The following is a 20,165-nucleotide window of genomic DNA, read 5'->3' as shown; positions in this document are numbered from 1 at the left end:
ATGGCAATGTACACTTGTGGCTGATACACACAGCCACGCACGCACGCACGCACGCATGCACGCACACACACACACACACACTAGGGGTCAGCTGGGGCAGAGAAATATCTTGCTTGTGCTTGGAGTGTCTGCTCTATCTGGATGATCAAACCCATGACCTTATGACCTTATGAACCCCGAGGCTGATCCAATGTTCACCCTAATCCTCCAGTGGACGCCCCTTTGGACCAGCGACGGGGCCGTATAACCATCACTTTCTGTTTGGTTCTGTAGTTCTTCAGCTGACGCTTTAATCCAAAGCGTCTAACAGTGGATTCAGATCCATTAATGTAGGGGTAAGGGCATCTTGCTCTGAGATGACTATAGCTTAGACCGCAGACATCGGGATCAAACACGTTACCTTCTGTCTGGGAGTTAAACCTCCCGCTACAATATCCTGAATCTCAACGCATGCAGACCAAACAATTACAACCGCCCATGATTTAAACCGTAACGATTTTCAACAACCTCGTATCCAAACCTTAGCCATTTAAAATGAAACAGACTCCACAACTCTTACGAGAATTGGAAGCAGATGCTGTTTTGGTTAACAACTGCCGTCTTTGGCAGTGTTAGCCCATGAATATGTACATATATATAAATATATATATATATATATATATATATATATATATATATATTGTGTTAATCGCAGCATTGCCATCTGGCTAAAGAGACCCCCAACCCTCCTAACTTGCTTACGCTGGAGTTATTTAAATGCTAGGCTAGCTGAGCTGTAAGAGCAGAAGTCTGCTCTCTGTGAAGCCTTCAGCTAGTGTTTAAGGGGCTGTTACGTAGGCTAACTGTCATGGTGTGCACCGTTACCGTCGGTGATGGCCTGTTCGCTCCTGAGGACCCTGGGCCATGGCCCTAGCGTCTCTGCATTTTGCTGCTTGTGGAAGTTGAATCAACAAATGAAAGTTATCTCAACTGCAGGCATGTCTCTCTCTCTCTCTCTCTCTCTCTCTAAATTTCTCTGCCTGTCTCCCTCTGTCAGTGTCTCCCTCTCTCTCGTCTCTCTCCCTCTCTCCAACCCCTTCATGTGTTTGCCTTCTCCCAAACCTCTATGTTACAAACTACTACTTCTGAGACGTACACACGATACACACACACGATACACACACACACACACACACACACATTGAGACTCATTCAGCCTTATACACACACACACACACAAAATGCAAGCACACACACACACACATACAGACAGAGAGACACACACACACACACACACACACACACACACACACAATCACGCATACACACACATATATACACATACATGAACATGAACACACACAGAATCACACACACACACACACACACACACACACACAATCACGCATACACACACATACAGACTGAGACAAACACACACACACACACACACACACACACACACACACACACACACACACACACACACACAGATATCCCTGCCTGTGATGACATTATGCTACCAGCGGGTCCTCTTAAGTCGTCTCCGCTCAGCCTGGCTCAGCGCTGACGGCAGGGCTCCAGCCCCTCGTCTAATGCCGTCTGCGTGGGGCGGGGAGCGGCCATCAGGACATTCCGATTGTGTTTCAGTAGAAAACTGTCCAGTGATTTAACTTTTTAACACCCAGAGGAAGGAAGGCTCCGAACATTTACGGACTGTATAAATTAGAATGTCCTCCATTTTGAGTGTTTCGGAGCGGTTGTGTGGGGGGCGCACAGACCTCCACCACGCCCCACAGGTCTCCTCTACGCCCCACAGACCCCACAGACCACACAGACCTCCACCACACCCCACAGACCTCCACCACGCCCCACAGACCTCCACCAGACCCCACAGACCTCCACCACAGCCCACAGACCTCCACCACGCCCCACAGACCTCCACCACGCCCCACAGACCTCCACCACGCCCCACAGACCTCCACCACAGCCCACAGACCTCCACCACGCCCCACAGACCTCCACCACGCCCCACAGACCTCCACCACAGCCCACAGACCTCCACCACGCCACACAGACCTCCACCAGACCCCACAGACCTCCACCACGCCCCACAGACCTCCACCACGCCCCACAGACCTCCACCACAGCCCACAGACCTCCACCAGACCCCACAGACCTCCACCACGCCCCACAGACCTCCACCACGCCACACAGACCTCCACCACAGCCCACAGACCTCCACCACGCCACACAGACCTCCACCAGACCCCACAGACCTCCACCACAGCCCACAGACCTCCACCAGACCCCACAGACCTCCACCACAGCCCACAGACCTCCACCACGCCACACAGACCTCCACCAGACCCCACAGACCTCCACCAGACCCCACAGACCTCCACCACGCTGCACAGACCTCCACCACGGCCATCCACAGACCTCCCCAGAGCCCCACAGACCTCCACCACGCCCCACAGACCTCCACCACGCCCCACAGACCTCCACCACGCCCCACAGACCTCCACCACGCCCCACAGACCTCCACCAGACCCCACAGACCTCCACCACGCTGCACAGACCTCCACCACGGCCATCCACAGACCTCCCCAGAGCCCCACAGACCTCCACCACGCCCCACAGACCTCCACCACGCCGCACAGACCTCCACCACGGCCATCCACAGACCTCCCCAGAGCCCCACAGACCTCACGACGCGTACTGAAGCACGCGGTTCAGACTCAGAGCCTGCATCACTTCCTGTGTGGGCGGGCCCTCACACACACTGCCTGTCCCACGGCTAAAGGGCCGGCACCGCCGGTCCACAGGCCGGTTATCAGCCGGGGTCTGGAGGCAGATGAGGCCCGCTGTCATTCCCCCCCCCCCCCCCCTCCCCCTTGGGTCGATTCCCCATTTGTCCACAGCTGTGGGGTCAGGTGTCGTTGAGCAAGGGGACTAACCCCCACCTGCTCATTGACGACCTGATCAGCACGATAAACTGCACCTTCATTTACAATCTATTGTTTACCCCTGTGGTCGGACTCACAGGCTCTTTAGTGTCTTTCCCTCCCTGCCAGACCCCCACTGTCTAAGTCTAAGCAACGCTACACAGATTATAATCATGCATGCCCACTTTGTTAAAAACAAAACATGAAGTAACATCCCATCATTACATTAGACGCATTAGCAGACAGCAGAATAAATATATCTTAATATAATTTAACTTTTATCCTATATAATTGATGCTGACAAATGTCAACAAAAGCCCAGCAGCTAACAGGAAACACACTGTTTTCACAATTACACCAACGTCTTGTGAACGTGTACAATGTTTCCCGTCACAGTGATTCATCCGAGAGAGAGCAGTGAGGTGACACACATGAAACGCAGTCAATGCCTCTAATTGCTAGATGGAGAGGGGGCTGCCAGCTCCAGCTAATTGAGTGGTGTGTAGTCACGCCAGAGTGAGACTGCTTGACTGCTGCAGATTTACTCAATAGAGAGTTCTTTACTGGGGTCTGTTTGCAAGGAAACCAGGCATCGGCAGCCTCTATTGACCTGGGCTGGGGCCTGTTGACTAGGAGATCAGTATCGCTCACGTTGAAATGTAATAACTCACTATAGCGGCGATGCTACTGTCGTTTATGATCATTCACTGTTATGTGAGTCATTTAGCAGACGCTTTTATCACAAGTGAGTTAGGGTTCATTTATTTTTGATAGCCCACATGCCATTAAAGAGCAGGTGGGTTAGGGTTCCCAACTCAAGGACGCCAAAGGGTGGGCTGTAGAAATCGGGATTCAAACTCTCATACATCCATCCTCCCTATATTAATAATGATACTAATACTAATTATAAAACTACTATCATAATTACTACAAATATAAATATTGAGATGGTAAAGGTGCAACTACAATGGTTCACTCTATAAAGGAGAACTAAATCAGTTATAGATTTAAATATATATTTATCTTAGTAGATATTAAAATATTAAAACCTTCAACATTCAAATAATCCTCATTATTACCCAGAGAATCAATTATGCATATTTCCCGAGTTCCCTTGAGCCACGTATCATTTTATAAGCGACACTAAAAGATTTAATCCCCAGAAATTATACTTCATTTGGAGACGGTGGAGACAGTGTTCTGAGGTAGACAAGCCATCCCTACAGGAAGTCACAGTTTTAAATATGGTTTTAAACATCCAGGGGCATGTGCCAAGAACCTCGCCATGACAATTAAGTTTTTAAGTCTTTCTATATATATGTATGGGGCTTTGTGTATTACCATTCCCTTAACATGAGCACTTAAATCTGTAAACACCCATTCCCTTGAATATCCTGACAACTGTACCATCTAAAGTAAACATTTATTAGAATACAATTTATTATTCGGCCCAATTATAAGGCAAATGTTTAAGACCCATTACTTAATATGTGTATCATGTCTAATAATTAATTTAATAATTAATTGTTGGATGAATGGTAACACCCTTAACAGTCAATAAACAAGCATAGGACCAATTAAAAGGTATTTTGGAACACTAGTTATGTTTAAACCATGCAATCATTTAAACTCTATCCCCCTCTCTCTCTCTCCCTCTATCCATCCCTCTCTCCCTCCCTTTCCCTTCCCTCTCCTCCTCCAGGAAGTGTGTGGCGGTGTCTCCCTAGATTAGCGGGCCTGTGTGTGTGTGTGTGTGTGTGTGTGAGGGTTGGGGATGTGTGTGTGTGTGTGTGTGTGTGTGTGTGTGAGGGTTGAGGACGTGTGTGTGTGTGTGTGTGAGGGTTTGGGACGTGGGTGTGTGTGTGTGTGTGTGTGTGTGTTTCGGGGATGGTGTGTGTGTGTTTCGTCAGCGTGTTCTCCGTGCGCCGCGTGGACACCGCCGGCAGCAGCTGCTGTGCCGCGGCGGGGGACGCGTCACTCATCCCGAGCCCCGGCAGAAGGCTCACGCCGCATTCGCTGTTTTCCGTTACGTTGTGAGCGGGAAGGGGGAGAAGTTCTTCAGGGCACGGAGAGAGAGAGAGAGAGAACCCTGGTTCTCTCCGGCGGGGAGGAGAGCTTCAGCAGGGCTCAGAGAGAGAGAAAACCCTATCCCTCACCGGCAGGGAGGAGAAGTTCTGCAGGGCAGAGAGAGAGAGAACCGTTCCTTCACTCTGGCGGGGAGGAGAAGTTCTGCAGAGAAAGAACGCTGCATCGCGTCCATCTGAGCGGGGAGGGAAGTGTGCAAAGGAAGGAGGAAGGAATAAAATCCCACAGTTACGAGGAGATGGAGATGAAGGACATAAATGACTCAGCCCAGGGTAATTTCGAGGCCATTATGTAAATGTTGGTAAAAATGTGAATACCTTTAGCGATCGTTACCGGGACATTTATTGGGGGAATTAAAGAGATGGATTGGGGACGTGGGGAAGAAGAAATGTAAATACTAGGAAAGGTATGAAATGGAGCATACTGAGATAGAAAGTGTTCAGGGAGGAAGTCCATTCAGACTCACGCTAACAGGGGTCTGTGTGCATTGCTGATTTCAGACGGCAGAGAACTGTGAGTTTCCATTGATCATTGCAGACGCAGCTCTCCTCACATTCACTCTCTGCCGGCACTGAAGAACTACAGGAGCAAATGCTTAGAATGAGAAACGGCAGATTTATGTTTTGTGAACGTAAACGACCAGCCGCAGCCGCGTGATGTGCACTGGCCTTGCTGTCAGTTTACGTTAACTAGCAACCGCGCACTAGCTGGTCAGGACAACCCTCCCCTGCTGTTCGTCCGGTGGACACCGCCATGCGGCGATCTTCATCACCTCCGAGGCACTTGTGGCTGTGACCGGTCAACAGGCCCACATTTCAGGTGCAGTGATGGGGATCTTGGTGTGCATGATTTCCTTGTATATGTGTATGTGTGAGCACAATCTCAAGCACATGGAAGCACACACACCAACATGTCCACACACCTACCCGCCCCCCCCCCCCCCACATACTCCCCACCACCCCCCTCACAAACAGCTCCCCCACACCCCCAAACCCCCACTCACTCCCGGATTGAACGTCAAAGAGAACCATGAAGAATCTGTCGCTGTATTCTACGCATACACACTCACATCCAAACACACACACACACACACACACACACACACACACACACACACACACACACACACACACACACGCACACACGAACACACACACACACACACACGCAAATGCGGGCACAGACACACGCGCAAACACACAAACGCACATGCACACACGTGCACACAAACACACAGTCAAACAGGTGCGCGCATGCACACACGTGCACACAAACACACACACACACACACACACACACACACGCACACACAGGGCTTACCGGTACACTTGCGGCTGCTCTCGTCCCTCTTTGAGGAGCTCATGAGCTTGCAGTTGAAGTTCTCTTCCCAGTACTCAGCGAACCACACGTTCCTCCGGTTGTTCTCCAGCGTGCGGGACATGAAGTATGCATCAAAGCCTGAGGAGCACAGCACACACACACACACACGCACACACACAAACACACAAAAACACACATACTCGTCAGCAACTTGGAGACCAAAGTACCAATTAGATCGCCCTTGAAGGACAGAGTTAGAGGAGATGTTTTCTCCTGTGCTACGATGCATTTTCTATTCACTGAATGTTTTGATAGGCCTGCCCGGGACATGGCATGGGCCTAGCCCTACCCTAACCCTAACCCAACACAGCCTCACATCAGTGCATATCTGTGATGTACACACACACAGCAAAGCTGTAGGTCAAAGGTATTTGTTGACTTGCCCATAAAACATTGGCATGAATGATAGATGACAACAAGAATATAAACATCAAACGAAATATATTAACCTGAGAAACCCTGGGAAAACACGCACACACATCAATAAATGAAATGTTGATGCATTTATTATTTATGTAATATCGGTGACATGGATTTGACCTTGGGTTCACGCTAGTTTCGACATGACACACTTTGCTGTACGTATTGAAAGCTGGCTCAATACACATCGTCACGTCAAACCTATCATCACGTGACGTGGTCTACGCCTCTATTTCACGGCCCGTACTTATTACCAACATCTGCAAAGTAAGCACACATATGCACACACACACACACACACACACATGGCCACACTCACACATGCCGGCACGCGCGAACGCACGTACACACACACACGCACACACACAACCGCACGCACACAGACACACACACACACAACAGCACACGCACGCGCACAGACACACAAACGCTAGTTTCAACATGACGCACTTTGCTGGCCGAATTGAAAGTTGTCTCAACACGCATCGAGTCATCGCTATCATCACGGGACTCTAGTTTGCGGTCCGTACCACCATCACCAGTGTTCGCCAGCCGGCGGTCATCCAGTCTTAAGGTCACCGTACATTATCTCGTACGACACTGAGCCCCCGTTCACTTTCATAAGCCGCTTGTCCTGTTCCTGACAGCCTATCCCCCCGTCCTTCACAGCCCTCCACTCTGACTGCTCAGCCCAAATGAGCTGTCTATTAGAGAGCTCACTCCTCAAGAAGCTCCATTCATAATTTCCTCTCGTCGGCCTTTAAGTACGATCTCCTGGGTGATGGACGGCGTCTCTGGCTGTCAGCCCCACTGGTGAGACGTGTCCTTGACGCCCGCTGATTATGTCACATGACTTGATGAATTTTAATAATTCCTGACAGCTTTAAATTAGGATCTCGACCTCTATAAGTTTGAGACGCCGGCCGGGCGATGACGCAGCACTCATCTCGCTTGAGAGGAGCACCAAAGGGATTTGAGAATGTGTGTGTGTGTCTCTGTGTGTGTGTGTGTGTGTGTGTGTGTGTGTGTGTGTGTGTTTGTATGTGTGTGTTTGTGTGTGTTTGAATGTGTGAAGTGTGTGTGGAGGTTTGTGTGTGTCTGTGTGTGTGTGTGTGTGTGTGTGTTTGTGTGAGTGAAATTTTGAATGTATGTGTGTGTTTGTGTGTGTGTGTGAGAGAGTTTGAATGTATGCGTGTGTTTGTTTCTGTATGTGTGTGTGTGTGTTTCTGTATGTGTGTGTTTGTGTGTGTGTGTGCGTGCATGTGTGGACCTGTATGTGTATGCGTGTACGTTAGGGAGAATGAGTGTGTGGGAGTGTGTATGTGTGTGAATGTAACTGAATAAGTTTGAATGTTTTGGAATGTGTGTCCCTGTGTGAGTGTGTGTGTGGTGGGTATGGTTGAGAGTCAGTGTGTGTGCATGTGTGTGAGAAAATATGTGTGTGAGTGTGTGTGTGTGTTTGTGTGTTTGTGTGTTCATGTGTGTTTGTGTGTTCATGTACACATGCATGTGGATGGGTGTGTGTGTTCATACGTGCGTGTTCTTAAAGGGGCGATTGAAGTCAGACATTAAAGAGACAAGAAATCATCAATGACAGTCTGTCAGGATCCCGTTAAAGAGCCGGCTTCAGAGAGAAAGACGTCTCCACTCTGTAAAACTGGGTGACGGCCTCGACAGAGCAGCTCCAGCAGGGCCTGAAATAGGCTCTTCTGGCCTCATTCAGCCCGGCCCTCTGATTGGTTGGAGCGTTCCATATCCCATTCCCATTCCACAGCAGTAGATATAGTAGTATGAGTTGGCTTCGTCCTGGCACTTAAAGTATGCACTTATTGTATGTCATACTTAGTTGTGTAGCATCTTATCCTAGATATCTTTGTTGCATACAGGGAATGGGTTAACCTAGTGATTGTTAGTGCTTGCCACTTGGTTCTATGAACATCCTTACTGTACCGACAGCAATGTATTCTCATTTCCCTCTGACAAATGTACTTATTGTAATTCGCTTTGGATAAAAAGCGTCTGCTAAGTGCCCTAAATGAGTTCAAAGTCTCAGGGGCCATCATTGTGGATATGAACGTTAATGTGTTACACAATCAATTAGGTAAGACAATTAGTAACTAACCAGTGCAATAAACTCATTATGAACTAATCGATCAATCACTCACGGAAGGTTTTTCTTTTAATATTTGTTGGCCTAACTTATTAAGGAGGAAGAAGAAAGAAACAGTAAAACAGTAAGCCTCACTCCCAGAGTGTCTTCTTGTAGTAGTGTGTTGTGTTGTCCCACAACATATAGCTGGTTATATGTTATATTGTGTATTGTCTTGTCTTTTCGTAATATTGTGCGCTGTACTTCTCTGTCATTTTGTGCGTTGTACTTCTCTTCGTAATATTGTGTGTTGTGCTCCTCTTTGTTATATTGTGTGTTGTGCTTCCCTTTGTAATACTGTGTGTTGTGCGGCTCCTCTTTGCAATATTGTGTGTCGCTTTGTAATACAAATAATCCCAGGTGTATGGAGGCTGGTCCCAGTCGGGTTTAAATCACCTCTTCTTCAAAGACAGGTGAGGCGCGACTGCATAGGGGTCGGTATTCACACAACAAAGGCTTTGGGGACAACAGAAAGTCAACGCTTGTGGAGGTAAAATATCCGTTTTATGTTTTAGATCACCCAATGGTGCAATTTTCTCTAAAGGGCAGATGAGTCAATGAGTGAGGAAGTCAGTAAAACCGCCTGTCTTGGTTATTAAAAAACCAAACCAAATTATTTACAAAAAAGAGAGTGTCGAGGAGAGTATTATAAAAAAGTAATTTGAGGTTGTACGGTTTGAGTATTGAACTGAATAATAAGTAAGATAATACGATGAAGTTGGATTTATGTGCGGTTTGAGACATACTGCCTCAAACCTCACTTGTCAGTGTGTACTATGTGTATATGTATGTGTGTGTGTATGTGTTTGTGTGTGTATGTGTGTGTATGTGTGTGTGTTGTATATACTTGTGTTGTATATACTTAGAAAACATATAGCTACTTGTATATATATATATGTACAGTTTACTGTATATAGTAATGAGGAAGTATCCATAGAGAGTAAGTGTCTGTAGTAACATAATTCATGCATTCATCAACTTCCCAACCCTTTCATCATACCATCACCCGCCAAACTGGCAGCCAATTAACTTTCAGATTAAAATCAAACACACACACACATACACACACACAGGAGAAGGAGGGGGGGGAATTCTGCGACCGCACGCTCCCACATGAAGAGATGACACCTCCCCCCCCCCCCCCCCCGGCCCCCCCAGCCTGGGAGTGTTTGATGTTAATATGAGCACACCCTCCCTGTTTGTGGAGCTCCTGCTGTCACAACTGCTGTCCCTGCCGCGTGCTGCAACCACTCCCAGCAGCGCTGGCTCACGTCGGCGTGGCAACGACAACAGACCATAATAACAACAACGCCCGCCGCCGCGGCCCCCTCGCAGCCACATGTTCCTGTGGAACGGTCTCCTATTAATACCCTGCCCCGGTTCAGCGTGGTCCCGCGTTCCCCACCAACCCAGATCCGTTCATCTCGCCCCCCCTCCCTCGGCCAGCCCATCCCAGGGACTGCAGCACCAGACGGGGGTCGATGTGCGTAGAATCGGGTCCTGTCACTCCTGATCCGGAGCCGCGTGCTTCTGGTTCTGGAACCAGTTCAGAACCGGGCCCGCGTGGTCCTGGTTCTTGACGCGGTTCAGCTCCGCCGGGCTCCCGGAGCCAAGTGTGAAATGAAGGTCTATGGTTCCGTTGGTTCCCGTGGCGACAGAGTTCCCGGGTCGCTATAGGCACCGAGGCGGCAGCGGGGACAGAGCCCGTCCGCTCGGATAGAGCTCTCCGTCGTTTGCGGTCAACACACAGTGTGCGTCCCGATCGATGGTAACAGTGGAAACACACATGGGGATGGAGGTACGGCAGTGGGGGACTCTGAGCTCTTTCATATGAGTGACTCACATTCATACAGCGACGATGTCTGTGTCGGTGATGCGAAGAGCGTGCTCATCGGGAACAGGTGAGGTCGGGCGTTATGCTCAGGGACACCTCACCACTTTGTGAGGAGGAAGGAGCTAACACGTAGACACAAAGGTCTGAGGTGATTCACGTTACACTGGACCTGTTAGTCTGTTGAAGGTTAATGTCATGGAGTCTGCTGTTTGCTGCTGCTTCATCCGTCCCAGCTAATGTGCCGTGACTGTGATGGCAAATTACAGCAATTATGAACATGGCTGAAAACATGAATGTCCCTCTATAGAAAATAGGATTCTAATGCGTTGCTAAAAGGCCACAAGACCAATTTAATTTAGATGAAAATAATAACTAAATAATAAATAATAATAATAAAATACTTGAATAAATAAGACTATATTTTAAAAACAAAAGTCAACAAATATCAAGTTACCGGGCTTAATCAAAAGAAAAACTGTGAATGTAAGGAAACAAAAATAAAATCAATGAAATAAACAAGATCCACCAAAGCAAACAACAAATCCACGGGAGAGAACCTCAGCGACACGAGCAACGGGTGGAGGGTCAACTCGGGGCCGCGTCGACCACGCAGCAGAACGCAGAGGTGGAGCCGGGGTCGGGCGGGGCTGGCGGGGCAGAGAGGGGAACGTGGGTACTCCGGGTCAGTGGTTCTGGAGGACGTTGAGCGGTACAGAGGACGCGGTGTTGTGGCACCTTATCCCTGTGAGTCACCACCAGCGTGGGTCTGGTTCTCCGGGTCAGAGTGTGTGTGCGTGCGCGTGCGTGTGTGTGTGTGTGTGTGTGTGTGTGTGTGTGTGTGTGTGTGTGTGTGTGTGTGTGTGTGTGTGTGTGTGTGTGTGTGTGTGTGTGTGTGTGTGTGTGTGTGTGTGGTGTGTACGGTGCAGCTGGGCTTTTGACGGGGGTGTTCTGTGTAAGTCGTCGTCACAGGGAGGACTGAAATACAGCTTGGTTCAAGTCGTTTTAAGTCCATGATTAAAGTTAATGTAATGTTTCTATGTGAGGAGCTTTTGTTTGTTTTGCACTAGTTTGACTGTTGGTTGTGTCGAAAGAGGCTCAATAGATCAAGGTAAATGATTTGTGTTTTTGTAACATTTAAGAAATGGTACGACTTAAGATCAAATGCAGTCATTTTTACATAATTATATTGCCAACTGTCTGTTCTTTCCTAAAGGATAGTTTGCTTTTGAACTCATTCCCCATTTATCCATGTATTTACTACATATCCATTGCACTGAGCACACACATGTGACGAATAAACATGTGATTCAAATACATCAAACAACATTGAAAACGTTGGTTTATCTTCAGATAGAATCTTATCTTCAATAGAAAATATTTTCACTCATTACAGCGCAACAGCTATTGTGTCTACAAAAACAACCTCGCGCACAACTCCTCCGCCACACAACAAACCGACTGAGGCGAGGAAGGTGTCGACAAACCGACTGAGGCGAGGAAGGTGTCGACGGGGCAGGCAGCGGAATAATTAGAGGAAGAGAAAGGAGAAGATGAAAATAACCAGAGGCACATATTACCGCGGGTTCCAAATACTAATGTGATACTTCAAACACGGCCCTCCTCACTCCCCACAAAGTCCTCTCTCCTCCGCTGTGCTGCTCCATGGAGGAGCCATGCGGTGGGAAGGCTACTCAACAGTCAATGAACACTATCGAACAGACAGGGGATGGTACAGAATAATGATTCTGTATGATGATCCAGAATGATGATACACAACATACTGAAGATGCCGTGCCACAGACAGTACATGGCCGTTTTGTTCGTTCTGCTCCTCTCACAGATGGACTATCGATTCCAAAGTCAAGCCTCAATCTCGTCCTATTTGACCTTTGACCTCAGCAACGCCTACGCACCCTCCCCCAGCCAGCCCTGAAACACTGGTTCCTAATGATGCAATTAATCGACTTCTCTCTCTCTTTCCATCTCGTCCTGTCTGACTATCTATCCCTCTATCTCCCTCTCTTTTCATCTCTCCCTTTACCGCCCCTATCTGTCCCTCCCCCTCTTTCTTTTTTTTTATATCACCCTTTCTATCTCTACCTTACTATCGCTCCCTGTCCTTCTAGCGCTCTCATTCCCTTTATAGTGCTCAGTTTCTCTCTCTTTATCTCTCCTTTTTATCTCTGTCTTTCTATTGCTCTCACTCTATTTTATCTCTGCCTCTCTCACTCGCTCTCTCTGTCGATCTCTCACCCCTCTCTGCCGCACTCACAATTATAAAGTTGTGAGTGCGGCAGCCATCTTGGGCGAGAGTGTCCTCTCTCCTCACATGACATCAGGCATCCAGTCCGGTCTGCTGAGGTCTGCTCACAGACTTCCTGTTTTAATGGGCTTCTTTGTGCTGTGTCTGGTGTTGATGAAGTGATACATTATCAGAGTTAACTATCCATTTAGATGACAGATCATTTAAGGTGTCAGCAGAGAGAGAGAGAGAGAGAGAGAGAGAGAGAGAGAGAGAGAGAGAGAGAGAGAGAGAGAGAGAGAGATATGTGAGCTTGTGTGTGAGATTGTGAAATATGAACAACACCAACAGTCGTAGACAAGACGGATCAAACTTACTCCTAAAAGTAAGTTGACGAGATGAGGTGCCGGTTATAACCGATGATACTGACGTTTGAACGTAATAAATAGAAGGAACTCGCCATTAGAATAGACACAAATATATTCACGATTAATGAAATGAAGAGCTTTTATTAAAAACATCAGAATCAGTTTATATTTATAATTTTCAGCTTTATTGGCGTAAACAAACAAGGGATTTGACTTTGGTTAACCCTGTGTGTGTCACTCATGTCACGTGTGTCACGTGTGTGTCACCCATGTGTCACTTGCAATCGTGTACATCCGTAGTCACTCATCCGCAGACACACAAACACACACACACACACACACACACACACACAAACACACAGGAAGTAATACATATATTTGGCATTTTATATGAGATGCCATAAATTGTGCATTTTCTTTACGCTCTGAATTTGAATATAGAACAGAGAAAAAGGTAAAGATTTGTTTTCTGGTCTAAATATAAAGGTTATCCATAAAGAATAAAACATATCTTATAAATCAGCCATGTCAATTCACCCCTATAAAATAAAACTCATGAAATGAATGCATGACTAAATATAATCATATGTGTACTACCCAATGTGTTCATAGCTGTACTGGAGGAAGAGCATTCTTTTGATGTTGTGAGAGGGTGCTAGCACGATGCGAGGTGCCTTTGAGCAATCAGCTGAGACACAGCAGCTCACTGCAGTGGCCTTAAGGCTGTGAGTGTATCCCTGGGCTAAACCAATTTCCCTGAGATTCACCCTAACCACTAGACTACCATGACTGTTCTCCCCACTAAAACAGAGCAATCGTACATCTACAGTCTATGAATGCTGATATGCTTCCTGACTGTGAGCGTTTAACAACAGATGGATCCGCCTGGCGCAGGATGATTTATATCCCGTCATTAACAACCGAGACACGACGCGAGAGCAGACCACTTTGTCATTAAGATGCACTAATTGATCAGCGTCAACTTTGTTTTGTTATTTTTAAACTATTCATTAATTAGGGGAAAACAAACTACCATGACTGGGTGCTTGTTAGCAAGACGTTCAACGACAGAAGTTTGTGAAACATTTTGAAGACTGTTTAAAATGTCGGCCCCGGTGGTGTGATGGTTCTGAGTGAGGGGGAGAGGGAGATATGCTCTGGTGGTTCTGTTCGGAAAGCCTTCCAGCATGTTCATGGATATTGTGATTATGCTAATTATTCCAGACATTTTGTCAGCATAAACAACATCAATTTACACATTAAAGTTAATGCTGTCAAACAGTTCAGCTGGCGAGGATAATTAGCATGCCTCTGGGTAGATAAATAGATGGATTGAAACATAGATGGATAGATATATAGCTAGATAGACAGACAGACAGAGATATTGACAGATAGATAGATAGAGACAGAGAGATGGAGAGATAGATTGATGGATATATATATATAGATAGATAGAGACAGACAGAGTGGAGAGAGATAGCTAGATGGAGAGGTAGAGATAGCGAGAGATAGATAGATAGATAGATAGATAGACGGAGAGAGGTAGAGATAGATGGATAGATAGATAGATAGAGACAGATAGAGTTCACAAGGTAATGTGGCCGTCACACTTTCTCCACGGTCGTTCACGCTTTACTTTGGGGGCAGGATAGTCTAGTGGTCTTGGGGTTGAAGATCGGCAATAAGGTTCTGGGTTTGAACCCCATGCCTTATTTACTGATGGAGGGAGATGATAGATAGAGAGATAGAGAGACAGTTAGCTACATATAGATAGATAGTTAGGTGGAGATAAAGTAAATAAATAGATACATATAGAGAGAGACAGAGGGATAGAGATGCATGGAGATAGAAGGGAGAGATAGAGAAACCAATAGACAGATATATAACTTTATACACAGATACATGGAGACAAATGAAGACCACTGGAGAAATGGAGAGAGAGAGAGAGAGAGAGAGAGAGAGAGAGAGAGAGAGAGAGAGAGAGAGAGAGAGAGAGAGAGAGAGAGAGAGAGAGAGAGAGAGAGAGAGAGAGAGATGGAGATGGAATGATAAACAGAGAAAAGATGGAGATAAGGGAGGGAGACAGGAATAAATAAATATCAGAGATACGTTGTACTTGCTGCCATGAATCGATTGGACAATACGTTTGTATTGACCCTCGAGGTGAGGGAGATACAGCGCATGTGTCCGTAGCAGCACACCTTGTCCCTGGGTCCCAGCGGTCGATGGGGCTCTCTGAGCAGGAGCTGGGCTCCAGGAATAGCTTCTGATGACGTTCTCAGAGTCACCGTCACCTCCGCCCCACCGGCCACCGCTAGACCTCAGCACAAACACTACCTGGGTGTGTGTGTGTGTGTGTGTGATTGTGCATGCGTGCTTGCTCGTGTGCGTGTATTGCTGTTTGTGTGTGTGTGTGTGTGTACATGTGTTTTTGTATAGAAATTGTTATTATTATGTGCATGTGTGTTACATGGGGTGTGTGTGTGTTTCTATGTGTGCATGTATTGTTATGTGTGCGTGCGTGTATGTGTTGTTTTTGTATAGAAATTGTGCATCATAATATGTGTGTGTGAGGACATGTGCGTATGTGTTATCTGTTGTTGTTGTTGTTATGTGTGTGTGTGTGTGTGTGTGCGTATGTGTTGTTATGTGTGTGTTTGTGTATGTGTTGTTATATGCTGTTATATGTGTGTGTGTGTGTGTGTGTGTGTGTGTGTGTGTGTGTGTGTGTGTGTGTGTGTGTGTGTGTGTGTGTGTGGTCGCTTGCTTGCCTGTGTGCGTGAGTGTATGTAGAACACCTTAGCTGCTGTTCGATGTGACCGGACTGTAATCTTTTTAGTTAGCCATCTGGAACTCTGATTTTGGATTCCAGGGAGCAGACCTGGGTGTGGGTCTGCTTGTATTCCCACTGCCTCGGCAACCTTCAAGTCGAACCAATATCTTCATGGTTACCAGTACCAAAAGCAATGCAGGCTAGAAATTACACCAGAGGTCTAGGAAGTGTAAGTTTCTAGTCTTGCAAAAGAAGCCCTACTTTTATTTTGATATTTAGCAGAAGGATTTTCAAAGCAACGTCTGTGTCCATGAAGGAGCAGGTAGGGATTATGGGCTTCTAGATCAAGGGGGAAAATATAGGTTGGTTGTGGACATTGGGGATTGAACCCGGACATTCTTGCCATCACACTATCTTGAATTGTATCCTGTATTTGTGTGTCTATGTATCTGACCTCTAGGGGGGATAGATTTAACTGTAAATCAATATTATCTGAACAGAAAGTTTAGATGTCAAAGACAATACCCATTTCTTCTCATCATGGAAGTAAAGGGTACAATCTTTGAAGGCAACAAACACCGGCAACTTTATTAGTGTTGGAAACAAACAAGAACATATTGAATGTCATAGCTATTAGTGTTTCTAAGAGAAAATAAAGAAGAAAGATACAGCTTTTAAAAAGCCTCACAAATGATTAAATTCCAAACAGCCCATGTTGGTCTATTTAGCCACTAACTTGATCTGAGGAACCAGAGTTTATGTTAATATGAGACTCGGATAAGTGAACTTTAATCAAGATCCTGTTGAACTGAAAGTGACATCCTTTAGTTGGCAAAAAGCATATGTCTGGAAATCTAGACTAAACACAGACTCTATTATCTACTATTATGAGTCCTTGCACTGTTTCCGAAGCCACAATTTCAAGCATTTCCTTGTTATTAGTAAGTGCTGCCTGATGCTCTCTTATCCAGAGTGGCGGGCTAAGAACAATACAATGCTTTCAAAACGATCACACATAACAAACATTGGAAAATATGCCTTGTATTACATAGCATCATCTTGCATAAATTGAGATGAGACAAGTTAGATTGCAACTCTGCTATTAATTAAGAATCAACATGTTTCCTGGATGTACTGTGTGAGTCTGCCTGGAAAATGACAGTATAGGTATTTGTTTTACATTATATTTTTAAATGTTATAGCTGGTTGGTAGTCAAGTTAGTCACGTGACTATGAACCAGCTTTACTGGAAGCTGATTGGGCAACCCACCAACCGGTTGTACTAAAGATGAAACATCTTAAATACAGAATTACTCATCTCTATCCCAGACATTATTTGAGTTTGTCAGAACAACAAAAATAACAACTAGTCATTACATTATACATTCCACCCTATCCGACCATTCATATTTTGTTATTCATTTGGATTGGAATGGACACATAAGTAGACTTACAATGACTGCTATACCAATAAAGCCCCTATTCAACTAACAACACAGGGGACCAGGTTTCCAGCTTGGGATTCTATTCTGCATGGCCCTTTCCTGTATCTCTCCAGTTCGTCCATGAAGTGGAACCCATCTAGCATGCCTCATTTCATTTTTGCGGCCACTATTATTCTGGTCTTGGTCCAGTTGTGGACTCAGTGTCCTGCTAGCTAAGGGGGGCAGGCTGGAGGTCCGCTGGCAGGCTGTGAAGGACTGGAATAAGAGCCTCATGCCAGCCCTGAGGTTGAAGGTTAGTGTGGAGTTCACTGAGTTCAGTGGCAGAATGAGTCCTGACAGCTTTCCAAAGAGGCAGCCTCTCTACCTTCACTGTTTCCAGTTTGTTTTCATGAGCACAAACAACACCACTGTTTGCTTTGGGCTGTTTGAGAAAGCAAAATGGGCCCACTTATTTATTAACTGTTTTGATACTGTTTTTAATATCAGGTTGTGGATATTGGTAATCTCATTGTGTTTCACCTGTGGCTGTTTGGGAAAGGTTTAGCTACGGGGGCGGGCTAGGGGAGACAGCAGTGTTCACAGTTGTTGTTTCCAGATAATGGGAAATGTAGTTTAGCAGTCTATCGCTCCAAGGTCTGATATTAAATGGAGCAATAAAACAACATCATCGTTCAAAACAACATCGTTCCTAGGAAATATGAAACACTAAGACCCAAATCTTCACGCCAATGACTAACAAATCGATTGATTATCATTGATTTTACCTAATCAATGAGATTAAGATTAAGGAATAATTGCTGTTTTTGTGATTTTAGTATATACATGTTAAAGTTGACTCTTAAAGTGTGGTGATGACCTTGGTTTGAATGGGACCATTGGAATGGTTGCTATAGAAACAGCTCTGTGGTTATATGCAAGGTTCTTATGTTGGAGAATGACAACGTCAAGTGTAAGTTATCCCCTTGTTGTTGAACACTCTAAGATATACAAAACCAAGAGTTTTGGGCTGAGGATTCTAGGAAAGAAGGGAAGCTGTTGTGATACCTTTACAGAAAATACGTTTGTCTTTGTACCAGTGGAGTTGAATGAATTGAAGAGATGTCGGTGATCCCTCACAGCTGGGGGGGAACATTACTTTATATGTATCCTTATAAAGTGACTAAAAGCAAAACCTTTGATGAAATACCTCTTGCCTGCCCTTTCTTTCAGAAGTAGAAAGTCTGAAAGAAACCTTATGAAAAAACAGCAAGGAACATAACAACAGCCTCAATCCATGGTCTGAGCGATAGTGGAGCCCAGCTGAGACTGTAATGGGCAGAATTAAAGTTAAGCACCAGGCAGAGGGTGGACAGGTGGCCTCCTGTGCCAGCACGCAACTAAAAAGTTGATGACTTCCCTCTTAATTTAGCCATGGAGGTTGAAAATATAGTAATGTAACCCTTATTTCTTGCCGGGTAGCGTCCTCCGGTCACTTCAGGATTGTGGGAACGTTTGGGTTACAAATAAATAAGTCAATGCAGTTGTTCTCAGTGTTTGTATCTTCTTTTAATTATAACCAACAGGGCAACAGTACACCTGCATGTGCTCGGTCCCTCTTCAATTGGTCCCCCCCACTTAACTCTCCCCTTTTTGTATAAAGTGGGTAGGAACCAATATATTCCCAACGTAACTATCCATTTAAATGTTACCCGAAAATGTATAGATTAAATAATAATAAAATAATTAATCTCAGTGTAATTTAACTGACTTATAAGGTTACAGTAATTTAAAGCCCGGCTTTAGGATAACAGTAATCCTACACTTGAAATGCAAAGGGCTTTTTGGGGTACAAGGAGTTACACGAGAATGTATGGAGCCAGTATCCTGTCATAATTCAAACCTGAAAAAAAAAGTTTCAAAGGCTTGTAAGTCTGTGTTTGAAAACTCAACACCTTGTAAAAAATGTTTTGCAACACTGAAAAAAGAGATTATAGCCTGAAAATGTCAAACATCTGCAAACATGATTTTGTGTTCTATTTTATCTTCTTCATCATTTTCACCAACACATTTTCAAAGTTTAAAAATTTTCACCAGCGCATTTGCAGAGTTTCAAATCTGACACTGTTCTAACAGTGTATTACTTTGTTTCCCGGTTTCGAAACCTTGTAAATGGGATTCTGCAAACAGGTGTTCATACATTGAGAAATACGTTTTGAAAGGTTGAATATTTATTTTCAAAAACTTGTAAAGGTGTAAATTTACACCATTGCAATGTATTTTTTCAGAACTTACTTTTCAGCACTGAATTTTCAGAGATTTGACCACACGGGCGCAAGCTTGTGAGTCACGTGATTATTGACAGTGTTCTGTCGCTGTTTCGTTTTGAAACTCCTTTAGAGTCAAAGGTCTGAAAACGTGGTTCTGAAAAAAGGAAAAAAAACACGTTCCTGGGGGCGGGACCATCTTGCTCTAAACCTATTGGTTGCTCTCTGCTGAGGTACAGTCCAATCACATGCACCGTTGACCGGTGTTTCAGTTCAAATGGTGACCGTGTTAACTGGTG

General features: G+C 45.6%; 1 protein-coding gene across 1 annotated transcript in view; it reads right to left on the bottom strand.

Moving 5' to 3' along the window:
* Window positions 1–20,165, bottom strand: part of grm7 (glutamate metabotropic receptor 7) — a gene marked incomplete at its 3' end in the record, with an annotated part of 134,843 nt that overhangs the window by 74,727 nt on the left and 39,951 nt on the right. The window contains exon 4 of the mRNA XM_084464851.1: window positions 6,333–6,470. Within this exon, the coding sequence (XP_084320977.1) occupies window positions 6,333–6,470 (138 nt within the window). The remainder of the gene's footprint in view (window positions 1–6,332; window positions 6,471–20,165) is intronic.

This window comes from Micromesistius poutassou, assembly GCF_964030765.1.
Source record: "Micromesistius poutassou genome assembly, chromosome: 2".
In the NCBI taxonomy this organism is placed as follows: domain Eukaryota; kingdom Metazoa; phylum Chordata; class Actinopteri; order Gadiformes; family Gadidae; genus Micromesistius; species Micromesistius poutassou.
The sequence above is the reverse complement of the archived record's forward strand: the minus strand, read 5'-3'. Positions and strand labels throughout refer to the sequence as shown.